Raw genomic sequence first — 20,000 nt, 5'->3', positions numbered from 1 at the left:
AGATTGTAGTTGTTGACACTCTGTGTGGTAAGATACTTGTTGTCGGATAGAAAGGTCCTGGGTTGGAGTCCCGCTCTGAGCGGAGCATAGTTGATTATTGAGAAAAGGCTCTTTACTCACAGTCTCTCACCGTACCCATATGTACCTTGAATACCTGCACGACCACCATCATCATGACCAACCCACCTGTCCAGTGAAGTCATCCTGGTCCAGAGACCACATCATGATCCCGGCCACGCCCAGCTTCAGCATCCACTCAACCTAAGAAAGGAACAAAACACAAGAGAAAGTCAAGAAAAAGACCGAGAGGAACATCAGATGGCGCCACTTAACTCTCTCCTTACCAGCTATTTTCAGAATTTTACCCAAAACCTCATACTCGCCCAACACAAAAATATATTTTTCAACCAGATTAGCAAGTGTGTTCTATATTTTGCTATGAAAAACAGAGCTCTGCAACACAGTGTCTAGTTTTTATGGCTATAACTATAACAAAATGAAATCGGAATTTTTAAAAATGTTGACTGCATCATAATGAATGTGATGATTTTTCTATGGGTGGTAAGGAGGGGGTTAATCATAAAAATAATGAAATTTAATTATATTGCGCCCGATCCTCTATGCAATAAATCTCTAGACGCATAACAATACTATTAATCCATTCAAATCTCTCTCTCTCTCTCTCTCTCTCTCTCTCTCTCTCCCCACCTCTCTCTCTCTCTCTCTCTCTCTCTCTCTCTCTCTATCTCGCTCTCTCACTCAGCTCTTTGTTATTGTTTTAGCCAGCCATTTTTATGAGTAGTACTCACTAAATTGTACAGATCAGACTAAATATAGTATACGCTTGGCTAAGAAGCTCACAACATTGTAATCCGGCAGTATAACGGACCAACACACAAAACTATGTGTAACCTTGAGTGTTTATAGTCTGGTTAACACAGTTTAGTGAGAACTACTCATAAACGCGGATGGCAAAAACAATGACAAAGACCAGAATGACGTCATCTTCGTTCTATTTATAAGGTAACACAGTTCTGTCTGTTGGATGTTATATGTGGCTGTCTGATGACACAAAATAAAATTTTATGAGTTATGCCCCTTACCATATCGCTTATAATTCGTAAAAATGTAATATGAAAATATGAATTTACTGAAGAAGTGCACCGATATTTTGATAAAACAATGAGGTAAACTGTGCCGGGTTGCGTGTTATTTTTGTGGGATCGAGTCCAACCGATAGCTTAATGGTCTGGATTCGAACTAGTATGCGCGCTATGGCTCTCGTTACCAGCTGCACCACTCAACCTATATCACAAACGGCTCAGGTTTAATCTAGGGGAGATCAAGAATTGCCTTAGGATCCCTTATAACTTAATTGTATTAATAACAAGTGAGTCAAGACAATAGTAACGCCCAATGCAATAATAACAATTCTATACATAAAGTTTAATTAGATTGTTACAGGAAAAGATAGAAAGAATAAGTATTTATTTAATATCAGGAAGAATAGCTCTAATTGAGTGGATCTAATTTATTATTTATTTATCTATTGTTTTATTAATTGATTCATTTATGATTGATTGATTAAGTTAGTAGTTTTTAATCACTTGTGTCCGTGGAAAATACATTTGAAAATGGTATAAGCCCGTTTGGCTTATCTTTATCCCGCCGGCTTGCTTGACTGAGGCAAATGTATCAGCTAGTTCCAGGGTTGGCGCCTGCTTTGCAGAGTTTTCTGGACATCACAACAGTGTGTTGTAGTTAGGCTGACATCAGGGGTTTACCGCTGTTCAAGAACTGGAATGCGAGGATTCGGCACAACTGGGTGCTCCAACGACACGGAAAAGGACCAGGAAAATGGCCAGGACCAGGATCAGGAAAATGGCCAGGACCAGGATCAGGAAAATGGCCAGGACCAGGATCAGGAAAATGGCCAGGACCAGGATCAGGAAAATGGCCAGGACCAGGACCTTCAATTTAAGACTTGAAACAACAAGTTCTTAGAGCCAATCGAGTTTGTCTTTCGCCACCGAATCGTCCTTGAGCGACACATCATAATAGCCTTTATTTGCCGACAAAGGCAAGGAGATGCAGTAACTCCATGATAATGGTAGTTGGTATATGGTTTAAACATCAACTGAAAGTCGAGCTATCTTACATGATGAGAATTTAACAGGGTTGTGTCCCTGGTATTTCTTTATTTATTTTTATTAATTATAATTGAGGTTATGATGTGTGGCCGGCGATTGGCGGTGGGGTACAGACATTCAAGCAATATACATATTGAATATAAATGAAATAATAACATAGATCATAAACAACTGTTAACTATAAAAGAAGATACATATAGATATAGTTTTGTACAGGTATTCCAACTTACGAACATCCATGGAATAGCACAATTAAAATATATATACAAACTATAATAGTAATGCTAGATTAAATTAAATTCACAGTAATATCTCGTTCCACTTTGTATGTTAACCAATAATTCATTTTACCTCCAGCCGAGATAGACAAACTTTTACAAGTTTGAAATTGGAGAGATAGCTCTTTTCTCTTGGGCCTCTTAGCGTGTGTGTGATTAGATTCAGATATGAATTTGGTTTTGTGAAACGAAAATAGCCAATCAGAAGAATCTTCCTGTTTTAGATAGCCAATGATATCCAGATGCTTTGGTAAGAAAGAATAACGGAGAATTACCGGAGAGCCTAGGACAGTAATTGCAATTTAGCTACTCTTGAACGAGACAAGGCCTCAGGGCATAGGCACGATGGCGAATTGTTTGGAAAAGGTAATTAGCAGGTGGCATGAATACAATGGGCAGACAATTTGAACAGGTAAATAAGCCTTAAGCTGAAAGTGAGTGTTCCGTTATACAATGGAAATGTTTCCCACCTAACGACCAGAATTTCCGTTAGAAAGTTTTGGAGCTTTATTGGAGAAAGGCTGTCCATGTTTTTGTTTATCTTACTGGAGGAGTTAATCAATTATATGTATCGTCCACTAGGTTTGAAGTGGTTTTAAAAGAGACGATGACGAATGATAAAGAAATCACGCAGTGAGAGAAAATCGCTCGTCACATAAACCTAAAAAAAGATAAAAATGGAAAAACAATAAATTTAAAAGGAAAAGGAAAAAGAGAAAAAGGGAGTGTGACAAAGGTGAGACTGATGGAAAGTCGAAGGAGGGGAATGTGGAATTAATGAGAATGACTGTGGTGAGAAAGATGAGAAGATGGGAAGAGAGGGTGGGGGAGAAAACGTGGGAAGAGGAGGAGTAGGAGGAAGAGACGAAGGAAAAAAGGAGGAGAAGACGGAGGAGGAAGAGGAGGAGAAGGAGAAGGTGGAGAAAGATGTGATCACACCATTCCGTTGAGATTGTCATGTCTTCACATTACACCCATCGTCTCAATGGGAATGATCTATATTAACTTTCCGTGTGCTCGAGGTCATTGGTCACATTGCAAAATGTGCTCAAAGTGACCTACATAGTGAAAAGTGTTCACAGATTTTTAACTACCTAGCATTACGATTGGTCATTGTTTTCAGCTTGACACATGTGTATGTTTATAACTTTCATGAACAAAGCAGCGTGTTTACATTTGTTAAGAAATATACAATCGTTGGACATCAACAAATCATGTGAATGATGACTCGGTTGGACGAAAACATGAATATAGATCGCTCCCATTGACCTAATAGTATGGTAAGTACTGCCCGTAGTCACATATGAAGAAGAGGAAGGGTAGGATGAGAAGAGGGAGTGAAATTAATATAGGAGAGAAATAGACGTAGGAGGAGGAGACGGAGGAGAAGAAGAAGAAGAAGAAGAAGAAGAAGAAGAAGAAGAAGAAGAAGGAGGAGGAGGAGGAGGAGGAGGAGGAGGAGGAGGAGGAGGAGGAGGAGGAAGAGGAGGAATAGGAGGAGGAGGAGGAGGAGAGGGAGGAGGAGGAGGAGGAGGAGGACGAAGACGAGGAGGTAGAGGAGCAGGAAACGGAGGAGGAGGAGGATGAGGAGAAATACAAATGAAGAAGGAGAATAACAGTATTAAGGAGGAAGAGAAAGAAAATGAACTCTAACCTTTCCTTTGAGACTTTGGGGGTCCTCATATCCCACCCAATCATCATCGTTGACCAAATAGGGAACGTGCTGCGAGTAGTCAAAGAATTTGGTCGTGGAAATACTGGCCAGCATCAGACAGATCTGGATACATCAGAAAAAAATTGAAGGTGAGCGTTTAACTCTCTCCTTACCGATCATTCTCAGTAATTTTCCCAAAATGGCAGGCTTGCCCAGCGGTAAAATTGATTTTTTAAAACTCAAAACAAGCTCTCTACAAAACAACTTTATGTTCTTAATAATTAAAACAAAGATCATTCTTCAAAGTTTATGATGTACAAAATAAATCTGGATGAGAAAAACGTAAATTGTGTCGTAACAAATGTGACGATTTTGCTGTATGTACTAAGGAGAGGGTTAAGTAAAGTGTTCACAAGTTCTGCTCGCCAAATTAAAAGTAACTAACACATAAAAATATGTGTAACCTTTAAATTTTATAGTCTATTAGAAAGAAATATTGATAGACTATCACCTCTCTGTTATGCGGCTATGTGGTCTAGTGGTATGACACTCGCTTTCGGATCGGAAGGTCCTGAGCTCGAGCCTCGCGCTCGGCGCATAGTTGAATCCTTGGAAAAGGCTCTTTACTCACAGTCTCTCACCGTACTCAGGTGTAAAATGAGTACCTGGCCGTTAACAGCGTTGTCTTTGTCCGAAAAATTGTAATATTGCCTAACAGGCGGCATGTCCCGTTATACATGTTTAATGTTGTTGTTGACTAGGGAACCTTTGTAAACCGCTTTGAGCACATTTAGTGGATATTGCGCTATATATAAAACTGAATTTTTTAAAAATCTATGACAAGTAACTGAGAGTCGTCCCCTCACACACACTTTCACACACACACACACACACACACTTTCACACACACACACACACATTCACACACACACACACACACACACACACACACACTCAAGACAAGAACAGAAACAAAACCCCGAGCAACTTCAATCCAGAACACACACACAGAGGGCAACATGGAAAGAGAAAATAGATATTATAGGGGGGATACATGACACAGCAAAATAAGTAATCTCTCTCCATTATGAGAGGTCAGGAGACCCAACCGGAAGTATGAACCTATGTATGACAATGTGACTTATCAGACCTTCAAAAAAAGTAATCTCGGCCAAAATACCATAAAATATCAAATAAAACGAAAACAGATTTTTAAAGAAAAAGCAAAAGCAAAACTCAACAAATTACAATAGCATCAACCAGATATAATAACTGTTCAATATTTTGACCCCAAAACTCGACCTTCAAATATCGAGCGAATACACTTATCCTCATTTTGGCAAAAACTCTGAAAACAGAGTCTTCGTTAGTCCCAATTTCGAAAGATTTTGGCCAAGGTGAAGGTCATTTTAATCGATTGATATTTGAAGGCAGAGTTTTCTAGCCAAATCTCTTTAAATTCGTGTTTTGTTTTTTTTTTTTTTTTTTTTTTTTTTTTTTTTTTTTTTTTTTTTTTTTTTTTTTTTTTTTTGTCCAGAGTATTGTAGTAAAGATACAAACCTCTGGATAAGCAAGACCGCTGGGGATGCCATAGAACATTCCCTTCCTTGATTCCCTGGTGACCTTTGACCCCACTAATGTGTCGTTCACATTGGCCAACACAAATCTGTGGGAATAATCGTGTCATCATTCAAGGAAAAGGGTTTGAGAAGCATTCTATCCTCGTCGTCGTCGTCGTCGTGGTCGTCGTTATCATCATCATCATCGTCATCATCATCATCATCATCATCGTCATCATCATCATCATCATCATCATCATCATCATCGTCATCATCATCGTCATCATAATCGTCATCATCATCATCACCATCATCATCATCATCATCATCATCATCATCATCATTATCGTCATCATAATCGTCATCATCATCATCATCATCATCATCATCATCATCATCATCATCATCAATATCAGCACCACCACACCATCATCACCACCATCATCACCACCGAATATGAAAGTTAACTTGTTAATAATAGTATCTTGTCTTAACGATTGACCGAGTATTGGAGATTGACCAACAGTATGGTGAGTTTACCTTCGTCCTACACCGGTCACTCCAACCACCGTCTTGGACAATGGGAGCCCCCTGGACATCCAGTAATGGGTGGTCCAGTTCTGAAATTGATTGATTCATTCATTCATTGATGGATGGATTAATTGATTGATTGATTGATGAATGAATTGATTGACTGATAGATCTATTTTTGATTTGTGGATGGATGCCTTGTGTACGAATAATTGATTGAATGAGAGACCCGAGGATATCCAGTAACGGTTGGCCAACTTATGGAATTGCTTGATTGCTTGATTGAATGATTGATTGATTGATTTATTTATTGATTGATTGATCGATTGATCATCATCATCATCATCATTGCCTTTTTCACCCTGGGTCAGGGTATAGGCCACAGACAAACAGTTTCCATCCTTCTCTATCCTGAGCCAACTTTTTTATCTCATTCCAGGTCTTACCACTTCTCTGTATATCAGCTTCTTTAATTCTTCTCCATGTTCCTCGTGGCCTTCCCCTTGATCTTCTGCCCTGAGGGTTCCAGTCCAATACTTTCTTTGTTATAGTTGAGTCATTCTTTCTAAGCGTGTGTCCAATCCACCTCCATCGTCTTCTTCCTATATCCTCTCCCACTGGTTTCTGCTGTGTTCTTTTCCATACTTCTTCATTTTTTATTCTATCCATCCATTTTATTCTGAGTAGCTTACGCATGCACCTGTTTACGAAAATCTGTACCCTCCTTATACATGCCTGTGATGCGTTCCAAGTTTCACATCCATACAGTAGGACAGACTTCACGTTTGAGTTGAAAAGTCTTAGCTTTAGTTGAAGGGAGATATCTTTAGTTCTCCAAACTCTGTTCAAAGATGTGAATGCAGCCTGTGCCTTTCCTATTCGTGCTTTCACCTCTGCTTCCGTGCCTCCATCCTTGTCAATTATACTTCCGAGATAGCAGAAAGTGTCTATATCTTCGAGTTCCTGATCTTTTACTTTGATCTGCTCCCTTTGACGCGTACCTATCCTCAAGACCTTTGACTTTGCAGGGTGAATTCTTAGACCAATTGATTCCGAGAGGCTGTTTATAATTGTGATTGATCGATTGATAAAATAGTAGATTGACAGTCATGCTTTGTAGACTGGTGCATTTGTGAACAAATTATTGATTCAATAAGCGACTCATGAGGTACAGTAATGGGTGGTCTAACTATGTTTTTAATTGATTGATTAATTGGTTGATGAATTAATTAATTGATTGATTGATTGATTGATTGATTTATGCATTGTGGATTGATGCAATTGTGTACAAATGATATTATGATTGCATGAGAGATCCGGTAATGGATGATCCAGTTATGGAATTGATTGATAGATTGAACGATTGATGAATTTATTGATTGATTGATTGGTGAATATATGCTATGGGACAGATGCATTTATCACGAGGCCTTGGCTTACCGTACTCAATGTGGGATTAAACCTGATGTCTTTCCGTGAATATAAAGGACTGTTGAACGCTGCCACCTCACTGCCAGCTACATGATAGTCGTACGTCATAATGTTGACAAAATCAACAAACCTGGACATGGATTACATTTTAAAAATATTGTTTTCATTACTTTGCTTTTAGTCAGTGGCGTGGCATGCTTACAGTATAGGGGGTGCCAGAGTCAGAAGAAAATGACTTAAAATATGTTGTATTTGTAAATACAAAAGAAAGAAAAAAATTAAGGAAAGGCTTCCTCAAATAAGCAAGAGGCAGTGTATACCATTTCTCAGTTTTAATATTTTTTTTAAATGCTATAGTCCATTTTTAGGAGGCAGCTTAAGGGGCAACGTGGCTCATGGTACGGTCTTTGCTTCCTATCCGAAAGGTACCGAGTTCAATTACCCGCCGCTGTGTTGTGTGGCCTTGAGTAAGTCACCTCGTCCTAGCTCACTTTGTATCGCTGCTCTGCGGCTGACGCCTGGGTTATTGCAGTCTTCCCTTGGAATAGACCCTAAAGACAAATTTTCCCTTGGGGATGAATAAAGGGAATTTTATTTTTTTATTTTTTTTTTTTTAATGGATGTGGTGCCAGGCACCAAACTAACAAATATAGCCACGCCCCTGCAGTAAAGAAAATAAAACGACCAACAAACATCGACTCTTTGTTGGCTTAATCTGGAAAAAACACGTCTTAAAACTTTGGACCAGAAAACTCTTCCGTCAAATATGGATCGATTAAAATGACCCAAATCTTGGCACAAGATCTAAAACCCGGGACTTTATGCGGCTATGTGGTTGTGTGGTATGACATTTGCTCTCGGATTGGAGGGTCCTGAGTTCACATTCTGGCATTCTCTCACCGTACTCGGGTGTAAAATCAGCTTCTGACCGTCAACAGGGTGGTCTCTCTGTCTAAAAGATATTGTAATATCGCCTAACAGGCGTCATGTCTCGTTCTATATGGTACATGTTGTTGTTGGTCAGGGACTCTTTTGTAAAGCGCATTGAGCAAGTTTTGTGGATATTGCGCTATATAAAAGCTCAAGTTTTAAAAATCTCTATAAGTATTCTAAAGATCAGCGACATTAGTCGGCTGGCCAAATAAATATTTAGAACAGATGATAATTTATAATGGTGGTTGTGTACACAGAAAACCAAGAGTTTTATAACATGGTTGTAAATTGTAAATCGTGTCCCGCCTGGCCATACAAATGTATGGAACGCAAATCTGCAAGCTCTCACCGTCATGGAGAGAAACATGTGATCTCTCGCCTCAAAACGGGTTTATGTCGGGATGATTAAGACACTGAAAATTTAATTTATAGCCAGAAATATCAGACTTGGATTGAGTTTGTTTTGCTTTATAGAGGAGAATGAATATCATAATAAATAGAGGTGCCTAAATGAGTCAATACAATGGAGATAAAGATAAAGGGAGTAAATCGGACTCATTAATGAATATTGTTCATTTATGAGTCAGATTTGCTCCCTTTATCTTTATCTCCATAGTATGTTAAATAGACAATAAATCAAAATGTTTGACGAGGAAAGTGCCAGAAGTAGCAGCGTGGCTCATTGCTACGGTCTTTGCTTCGTACCCGAAAGTTCGATCACCCGCCGCTGCTTAGCTGTGTGGCCTTGAGCAAGTCATCTCGTCCTAGCTCACTTTGCGGCGCTACTCTGCGGTTAACGCCTTGACTATTCTCGTCTTCCCTTGATATGGACCCTAGAGATTTGTCACAAATAAAGATATCTCTAGCTTTTGTTTTTTTTTCTCTCACCATCATACTAAACATGCTCAAAGCGATTTACAAGAGGTCCCTCCTACCTAGCCAAAGGTAACATGTAGGACGAGACATGGCGGCCTTAAGGCGCTATTATATTTTTTCCCCGATAGATACAACGTTGTTAACGGCCAGGTACTCATTTTGCACCTGAGCACGGTGACAGACTATGAGTAAAGAGCCTTTTCCAAGGACTCAGATATATGCCGCTCAGAGCGGGACTCCAGTCCAGTACCTTCCTATTCAAAAGCGAGTGTCTTGCCACAAGACAACATAACAGGACCACATAATAGCCGCAAGAAAATGAATACTTAAACAAGCCACGCTGCCACCCCCCCCCCCTTCCACACCCTACCTCCCCCCCCCTTCCACACCCTACCCCACCCCCCCCCCCCCCCAAAAAAAAAAGAACCAAAAAAAAAAACCCAACCTATGATGATGATGATGATGATGATGATGATGATGATGATGATGATGATGATGATGATGTTGATGCTGATAATGACTATGACGAGAATAAGATGTTTCCAATGATGTGCAATTACCTGGCAATACTTGGTATATCATAACCGTCATCAATCGTCCATTTTCCAGCTGGGCCTGCTATGGTCAGAATTAATTTGTGGTGAGTGGACTCGGCGTCGAACGCTTGTCGGAGAGCCTGAACAAAATAATAGATAAAATAATAATAATAATAATAATAATAATAATAATAATAATAATAATAATAATAATAATAATAATAATAATAATAATAATAATAATAATAATATTTACCACAATGTTGGAGTCAGTCTACATCGATGTTTCAGGCCTTTTCAGCCATCGTCGGGACTGTGTGTTACATGAGTTTGGTTTGTTGTGTGTTGATGCTTGTTGAAGTGGTTCGGTAGGTTTGTAGTTGATTGGTAAGTGTTTTCGTCGATGTGGACAGCTATTGTAATTGTGCAAGTATATATAATATTTCAAATATAGTTATGATCAGCTTCTCAATATTGTTTCGAGCATTCGCTTTCATCAGACATACCATTAAAAGATTGACAAAGGCACGTCTCGTTTCCTTCGTCGGATATTCCCAATCAATGTCAATCCCATCAAAATTTCGTTTCCTCAAAAATCCCACGGTCTTTTTGGCAAACCTCTTTAAAATGACGTCATTCTCGGTGATGGCCTTGAACCCGTCATTTCCGGCGTATTGACCCCCGATAGACAACAGGGTCTTCAGATGACTGTGTTTTCTTTTTAAGTCTGTAAACTGTCTGTGTTTGAGGAAGATTAAAAAAAAAGTTTAGAAAGAGGCAATGCTTTTGGATACACATATATCCCCTCCCCCTTTCCCCAAAAATTTAGCAATTTTGTTCCATTCATGTCCTCTCGTCTCAAGATTGCATGGGTTTGACGTGTACATATTTGCAGGTCTGATAACCCATTTATTATTATGATCTCATTGTTATAATGGAAATACTTTTAAACCATTACACTAATGTTAAATCAGGCCCATTATTGCGTTAGGTTATCAGACCTGCAAATATGTGCACCTGGGATGGTTTGAATTGATACCAAAAGAAATTATACATAGCCGCAAGTCTGATACCAGTAAGCGGTTATGGGCTTTATTTAACGTTGTTGATAAGGACAATATTTTGCGATGAATTGAGAACATTTCCAAAACAACAATGAGCCCTTAATGGGTTATCAGACCTGCAAATAAATACCTGTTGCAACCCCCCCCCCCCACAACCCATCTCCCCCTAAAACAGGTTTTTAAAAATGAAAATGACTTGGTAATATAAGATTTTAGTTCTTTACGAACTGAGCTATCGTGACCTTGTAGGACATACAATATGTTACAGTGAATGACATAATCAGTCGGATGGTGAAAAGGTTTGAACTGAGATATTGCTAAGTTTAGTTAGAAGGTCAATTTTTATCCAAAATGAGTTCTTGTCATAAATGATTAAATTAACCGTTTTTGTACATCTTCAGGAAATATCAAAGCTTAATTTCAATTCTAAATATTTTTTACAGCGAGTAAAGTTGAAAAAGTATGAAATTTGAGAAAAGTTGCTGGATACCTTTCCCATTCATCTGACCATAACTTCATGAAAAATCATCCGATTTATTTCAAATAAAGATTAAAATGCTCTGGGGAGCACGTTCTTTCAGAAAATGCAAATCAAAAACTTTCACCTAAATACTGATTATGTCATGCACTGAACTTAACTGACACATATAGCTTTGGATCTATCTATGTAATTTTGCCTCACAGGTGTCATGTCCCAACCTACATATCAAGTGTTGCTGTTGGTTTGGGACCCCTTATAAAGCAATTTGAACACATAAAGTGGATTTAACACTATATCAACGATCAAGTTGAATCGTCATGTCAAAAATAATAAAGAAACTCATGTTAATACTTATAATATTCTATCCAACAGAAACTGTTACCGAGTGTAAAGATTTCATGCGCGGCGTATAGACCACTTTAAGGATATTATATCGATAGATAGAACGAAGTTGACGTCACTCAAGCCTTTGTTATTGTATTATGCCATCGGCGTTTGTGAGTGATTCTCACTAAACTGTATTAACCAGACTATAAAAGTTCATGGTTACACATAGTTTTGTGTGTTGGTCCGTTATACTTCCGGATGGCAATGTTGTGAACTTCTCGGCCAAGCGCATACTATCTATTGTCCTGAGTAAGTCTTATCAAATTAAGAAGCTGGCATTGGCGCAAGAAAAAATATATGAAAAGTATTAAACGCCTGGAGCCTAATGAAAACGAGGTAAGGTGCTATTCAAATGCCATTATTATTATTATTATTATTATTATTATTATTATTATTATTATTATTATTATTATTATTATTATTATTATTATTATTATTATTATTATTATTATTATTATTATTATTATTATTATTATTATTATTATTATTATTATTATTATTATTATTATTATCATGATGTATGAAATAGCGCCCGACAAAGCCGAAAGGAAAATATAAGAAAAATAAAACATCCAAAACCCATCAGTCCACCTCGACGAAGGATCGAACTTCAGGCCTCCTGATTACCGAGCAGACGTTCTACCATAACACAACTTAGGTTACCCGATAGCTGGGATGACTGACTCACTGCTTAAATCTTTCACAAGGGTATCCAAGCACTTTGTGAAGCCCCAGGTTTGAGAGTGGTTGACAAGTTGACATACATGCAAAAATTATTGGATTTAAAAATTGGCCTGAAAACTAAACTCGTCCCTCAAATATCGATCGATTTAAATGACCCTCATCTTGGCAAAACAAAACAAAACAAAACAAACCAAAACCCTTCTCAAATATGGGAATTTGGGAGGTTTTCCTCAGAGTAAAGATTTGAGAGCTTTTGCCAAGATGAGGTTCGTTAAAAAGTTTTTTTAAAAATTATAATTGAGCTTTATATAGCGCAATATCCACTAAATGTATCCAAAGCGCTTTACAAGGGGTCCCTGGTCAACAGCAACATTTAACATGTGGAACGGGACATAACGCCTGTTAGGCGATTTTTACAATTTTTCGGACAAAGACAACGCTGTTAACGGCCAGGCACTCATTTTTCACCTGAGTACGGTGACAGAATGCGAGTAAAGAGCCTTTTCCAATGACTCAACTATGCGCCGAGCGCGAGGCTCGAACCCAGGACCTTCCGATCCGAAAGCGAGTGTCATACCACTAGACTACATAGCCGCACAATTTTAAATACGAGTTGGGTTTTTATTTAAGAGTACAGCGAAGATCAATTGAACTTGGCCTCATCTGTCTTAACACTACAAAATACTTGATTGAGAATCTGGTCACATAATGTCGTACGCTCTTACAATACAAAGTCACAGAAAGCTGTTAGAAGCTGCGGGCTGTAAAAATAATAAACAAAAATAATCATATCAGCTTTAAAAAACTACAAAATGCGAAATTCGGAATTTTTCGGACTCAAAACCCTTCTGCAGCCGACACCAAACACCCCCCCCTCCCTCCACCCCAACCCGCCCCCCCCCCCTCCACCCCCCCCCCCCCCAAAAAAAAAAACAAAAAAAAACAAAAAGAAAAACAACAACACACAAAAACAAACAAAAAACAAAAACAAAAAACAAACAAGAAACAACCTACAACAAAACAACAATGCTTGTCACTTACTTATAGCGTCCCCCATATCCAGGTCTAGAATCTTCCACGAGGGGCTCAGCCGCTACCATGAGTTTGCTGCTAGTGTCCAGCTTGGCGAATGCGTAGATGATGTGCGTGCACAGGGCAGGGTCTATATCTTTGATGTCATATCTGGCGTAGGCAGACTGGCGGGAATTTGACCAGCTGGTGAAGTAACACACGCGTATGAATTCTTTACTCTCTGTTTCTGTAGGATAGAATATTTTATGGATTAACTTTCCTGCCCCCTATGTAAACACCCCAATGAAACAGTAACACACCACTTGCTTGAATGTCAACCTCTTGAAGAACTGAGATGCACATTCCTCCCACCAAATCCAAGCATCAGTAACACACTTTATAGTCACCTGGAACAACTACAAAAGACATCTAATTTCTACGTCATGGCACAAGACCGAAGAGATAGAGCTCAGGTGGTCGCTCGTTCGGATAAGTATGGATTAACTTGAGATTCTTGATTATTTTTAACATGACTTTTCAACTTTATGTAACCTTTGAACTTTGAGTAAAAACTAGGTCAACATAATAGAAAACAAGTACACGCCAAGTTAACTTACACAGATTTCATGGAGACCAATTATGTGCAATTTTTTAATAATCGATTAAAAAAAAAAAACAAAAAAAAAACAACAAAAAACAAAAACACAACAACAAAGCAAACCATAAAAATGCTTACCTGTCTTTATTTGACTTCAATTTCAATTTTTGGGTTTTGGTTCAAGCCGACGTGCACTTATTTGCAGGTCTGATAATCCAATTCCTTATGGGGGCTCATTGTTGTAAAGGACATCTCGAAAAATGACGCAAAATATTGTCCATTACAACAATGTCAAACCCGGCTCATAAGTGGTTTCGGATGTCAGATCCGCATTTATGTGCACGTCGATCAAGCCCGATATAATACCGAAGTGAGATTGTGGGTCACAAAATATAATTTCGTTAAGCGGGCAACAACCTCAAACGTTGAGCTAAAATAACTTTAGTTTTATGTTGAGAAATTTTATTTTGCGATGTAGAATAATCAAATTGTTACGGTGACCTTCAGGGCCCATCAAGCATGAGTTTATTCCGGTTTCTATAGCGTGAAACGGACGATAGCATTTGCTTTCTACCCTTTTGATAGGACGCTAGTTAGTCTATCGCAAGTATTTTCCGCCAGCACTAAAATACCCCGCAAACCCAATCACTGATGGTCAGGGGAAAAAATCTCGACTTCACCCGGAATCGATCTTTGATCCTTTAAGTGCTTAACGGTTGCTCTACCTACGGAGGTCTCAGGACCCCCAATTAATTGTTACAGTGGCTATAATATAAAAAAAGACATCATATCAAAGTACAATGTCTTTAAATAGTTCAAAGGTCAAAGATTTATTTTTAGGCAATTGCAATAAATTTCATACATTTTTATGGAATTTTCAATGAACAAATCAAACCGTAAAATCAAGAAGAAACCAAATCAAACAAACAAAAAACAAAACAAAAAAAAAACAAAAAAAACAAACAAACGAATAAATAAATAAATAATTAGATTGATAAATTTGTTAAATAAATTAAACAAAAACACAAACAAAACACCAAACAAACCAAAAAATACTCAAAAACAAAACAAAATAAAAAGACAAAAATCAAAGCAAAACAAACAGACAAACAAAAACACCAAACAAAACACAATGAACAGTAGAACTCTGACATAAGGAAAGCTGTTAAATCGAATCTACTCATAGAAAATGCATTCAGACTAAGGGGTCTATCAAATTGATATCCTTTTCCAGGGATTCAATTTAGCGACGCCCAAAGCCGGACTCAAACCAGATGCCTCTAGATCAGAAGTCTAATGTCATACCAAAGACCACAAGACCGATAATCAAATATCGTCTAAAAAAACACGATTCGATACCCACCTCTAACGTTGGACAAAACTGTGAAGAGGAACGCCAGGAATATTGTAGTGGAAATATCCATAGTGATGGCGACCTAAATAAATATATATATATATATATATATATATATATATATATATATATATATATATATATATATATATATATATATATATATATATATACAAAAGAGAACTCAAAATCAATACATGCTGCTGTTTGATTGGATTATTGATTGGACAATGACCAAATATATCATATAGATAGTTCGAAGTTGACGTCACTCAGGTCTTTGTTATTGTTTTTTACCATCCGCGTTTGTGAGTAATTCTCACTAAACTATATTAACCAGACTATAAACGTCCATGGATACACAGTTTTGTGTGTTGATCCGTTATACTTCCGGATGGCAATGTTGTGAGCTTCTTAGCCAAGCGCACATAGATAGAATGAAATCAGACTAGAAACGTTTAAGGTTAAATAAATTTTGTGTATGTTGGTACGTTATATCTGGCAGGTGTTATGGATATTTTAAATAAATGCATAGCATTAATATGCTATGCGTTTAGGTTAAATGTTCGCAACATCCGCCAGTGAGATATATATATATATATATATATATATATATATATATATATATATATATAACGTGCCATCACAGAAAACTATGTGTAACATTAAACGTTAAAAGTCTGATTAATACAGTTTAGTGAGTATTAATCATTTAAATGGCTGTCTAAAAACAAGAACAACGACCTGAGTGACGTCAATATCGTTCCATCTATATTATATTAAAGGTTTACTAACCAAGCCGCTGCTAGAATGTGTGGACTGAAAAAGGTAAATGACCAAAAAATGAATACAGCAGCCTCAAAAGAGAACAAAATTCCAAACACGGAACGTTTCGAGCACAAACCCTTCTTCAGTCAGTAACAAAGGCAATAGAGACATACTTACATCACTGAAAACCCGTAAAGACGACAGGGTAATATTTGACACATCCTTTCTGAAAGTTTTGAAATGTAAACGAAAAAGAACCGTTCAATTGGTTCCTTACGACCCGTTACTAAGCGAACGCTTCGTATTGTTTACATTACAAATTGTTTTATTTACAGAGAGAACGTGCACGGTGTGTGTATCTACTCCTCCGGAGGACTCATTTCACACTTCCAAGGAGATCGGAACCTGTATAATGACGCCACACTACTTTTGTTCCCTATAGGGAATGAGATTAGCGGAAGAGTAGCGTCCCTTGATTGGACATTCACCGGCGGAGAAGTTATTAGAGAGAGAACGTCAATATGGTTTTGCGCATGCGTCTCTCGTCCTCGCTTCCGGTGACAGCTATGAATGAGACACTTCACCGAAAGCGAGGACGAAAGAAACGCATGCGCAAAACCATGTTGACGTTCTCTCTGTAAGGTGACGTCCAATCAAGGGACGCTACTCTTCCGCTAATCTCATTCCCTATGGAGGACAATTCGTGGAGTTTCTTGTAATGACAAAAACTGACAAATCTCTTTTCAAACTAAAAATAATTATTTGTCATCTTGTTCACACCGACATAATACATTTTTTAAAAACCCAGAAACGTGAGCGTTGATACAGATCAATATTCACTAAACATGCTCTAAGCTTTATGATGGGTCCCTAGCCAACAGCAACACTTAACACATAGAACGAGACATGACGCCTCTTAGGCGATATTACATTTTTTCCCATAAAGAGACACCGATTTTACCGACCAGGTACTCATTTTACACTGAGTGTGGTGAGAGAATGTGATTAAAGAGCCTTTTCCAAGCACAATATCCAATAAACGGGCTCAAAGCGCTTTACAAGAAATCCCTAGCTAACTGCAACACTGGACATGTAGGAAGAGACATGACGCCTGTTAAGCGATATTACATTATTTTTTTTCGGACAAAGACAACGCTGTTAACGGCCAGGTACTCATTTTATACATGATAACGATGAGAGAATGTGAGTAAAGAGCCTTTTCCAAGGACTCAACTATGCGTCACTCGGGATTCGAACCCAGGAGCTTCCGAGCCGAAGGCGAGTGTCATACCACTAGAGTGCATAGCCGGACATAGAATCACATGTCCAGTTCCCGTTCCATCGAGAAGACAACAAGCTGGCCAAACATATCTGTCATCTAAATCAATTGACGTTGTAGACTTTAGTAGGCTCCACTTACAAATGTTTTGAAATGGAATAGGGACAAATCTTGCCTAACACCCCCTCCCCTAAATAAAATTTTAAAAACCCAAACAAAACATATATCCCCCCCCCCCTTAAAAAAGGATAAACTAAAAAAAAACAACAACAAACAAAACAATCCCCCCCCCCCCCCCCCCCCAAAAAAAAAACCCAACAAAACCAAACAACCAAAAAATAAGAAAACAAACGAAAAAAAAAATAATTAAAAATCAAACAACAACACACATAGACGCACCCAACGGTATAAGGACAATACAAATCTCATTAATGTGGCTCTATGCATAAATCACAATACTACTGTATTGGTGTATGTATTATATATGATGAGATCAAACAAAGGCCAGTGTATACACCCGACTAATCAGTCAAATATCTAACTGCGTACACAATCGAACGGCTGACCTCGTCACGGTGAGGTCGAATTGATTGACAGGATCCAAATGAGGTCATTTATCATCAAAGTCATCCAATTCGTTAGTTGGTTTGTTTTTGAAAAAAAAAATTATGGCACTTTTAGGTCATAAATCAATTATGATGGCGTGGTTAAAATAAAGTCTAGATAACGTCCAAAACAGAGAGGAGAGAGAGAGAGAGAAGGGGGGAGAGAGAGAGGGGGAGAGAGAAAGGGAGAGAGAGATAAAGAGAGTGAAAGAGAGAGAGAGAGGGGGGAGAGAGAGAGGGGGAGAGAGAGGGGGGAGAGAGAGGGGGAGAGAGAGGGGGAGAGAGAGAAAGAGAGTGAAAGAGAGAGAGGGAGAGAGAGAGAGAAAGAGACAGAGAGAGAGAGAGAGAAAGGAAGAGAGAGAGAGAGGGAGAGATAAAGAGAGAGAGAGAGAGAAAGAAAGAAATAAAGAGGGAGAGAGAGAGAGAGAGAGAGAGAGAAAGAAAGAAAGAAAGAAAGAAAGAAAGAGATAGAGATACGCACACACATACACACACAGAGAGAGAGAGAGAGAGAGAGAGAGAGAGAGAGAGAGAGATTTTCCCCCTCTCTTTATGTTAAAAAAACACCACCCCCCCCCCCCCCCCCACCCAACCCAAAAAAAAAACACAAAAGAAAACAACAACCAAAACCAACAACACAAACAAAACCAAAGTATTCTTCTCTAGGACGGGATGTTAATTTCAATCTACCCAAATTTGTACACACTGACGATTTGGGGACTCCACTCCACACATTATTTAGGCAGGTGAAAGGAAAATCAAACATTTACTTTCCTGAACTTTAAATTAACGTCAAATATTCTATTCCTTTCAACACGATGGCTCACTATTATTTACACCGTGTAAACTCAGTGACCTTATAGATGGAACGAAATTGACATCACTCAGCTCTCTGTTATTGTGGTAAGGAATGTAAAGTGCTTTACTCGAGCATGATGATAAATAATGGGTAGTGAGACGTGCACCTGGATATGTTTGATCTGGCGGAAAGTACTTAATTGATTAGCGTCCTATCTAAAGGGTAGCAAACAATTGCTATTGTCTGTTTCACGCTACAGAAACTGGGATAAACTCCCGACTCCATAACCCTAATGGCTCTGAAGGAGAGTCCTGGATGGAAGAGAACACGTCCTCACGCTTAGACTCGGGACGGGGCATTGACGACTGAAATACCATGTGACGTTTATGGTGATGATAATAATAATGATAATAATAATAATAATAATAATAATAATAATAATAATAATAATAATAATAATAATAATAATAATAATAATAATAATAATAATAATAATAATAAGTCATTTGTATAGCTCTAGGCTTCCACTGAGGTGCTCGGAGGCGCTCTACAATGTAATGGTCTACGAACCTAAGACAAACAAAGACACACACATAATCACACACACACACACAGACGTACACACACGCTTGCTGACGCCGAGTTGCCCACTCACGATTTGTTTTCTTTTGTGGCCAAAGACTGGCATTTTGACGTCAGCTTTTGGTAAGTGTCAGGCCATAACTTTACGAAGGCCACGATCTCATGCGAGTACGGCATATAAATGGTCAACTTCATACAGTCTAAGGGGGTTTGACCACACCGACGTCATGACCCAAAATACCAGCCCGGGGATTGGAACCCTGGGACACCTGACCAGATTGTTCAGGCGTTGTATGTATATGTATGCAATCTTATCCACAATGGCCAACAGCGGCTATGATATGTTGAGAGAGAGAGAGAGAGAGAGAGAGAGAGAGAGAGAGAGAGGGGGAGAGAGAGAAAATAAGTAGGAGTGAAATATCTGTTTAATGTTATAGTTA

The 20,000-nt window shown here is 38.4% G+C and overlaps 1 protein-coding gene across 3 annotated transcripts in view; it reads right to left on the bottom strand.

Moving 5' to 3' along the window:
* Window positions 1–20,000, bottom strand: part of LOC144959055 (chitinase-3-like protein 2) — a 25,096-nt gene that overhangs the window by 1,729 nt on the left and 3,367 nt on the right. For all 3 annotated transcript variants that reach the window (XM_078891409.1, XM_078891411.1, XM_078891410.1), the window contains exons 2-10: window positions 15,537–15,609; window positions 13,606–13,822; window positions 10,455–10,686; window positions 9,973–10,088; window positions 7,613–7,733; window positions 6,182–6,261; window positions 5,643–5,748; window positions 4,083–4,205; window positions 187–261 (exon numbers count right to left, since the gene is read on the bottom strand). In XM_078891409.1, coding sequence (XP_078747535.1) covers window positions 187–261; window positions 4,083–4,205; window positions 5,643–5,748; window positions 6,182–6,261; window positions 7,613–7,733; window positions 9,973–10,088; window positions 10,455–10,686; window positions 13,606–13,822; window positions 15,537–15,609 — 1,143 coding nt within the window. The remainder of the gene's footprint in view (window positions 1–186; window positions 262–4,082; window positions 4,206–5,642; window positions 5,749–6,181; window positions 6,262–7,612; window positions 7,734–9,972; window positions 10,089–10,454; window positions 10,687–13,605; window positions 13,823–15,536; window positions 15,610–20,000) is intronic.

The sequence above is a fragment of the Berghia stephanieae genome, chromosome 13, assembly GCF_034508935.2.
Source record: "Berghia stephanieae isolate SIO BIC M18660-M18661 chromosome 13, UCSD_Bste_1.3, whole genome shotgun sequence".
In the NCBI taxonomy this organism is placed as follows: domain Eukaryota; kingdom Metazoa; phylum Mollusca; class Gastropoda; order Nudibranchia; family Aeolidiidae; genus Berghia; species Berghia stephanieae.
This window is presented reverse-complemented; position numbering and strand designations above follow the sequence as displayed.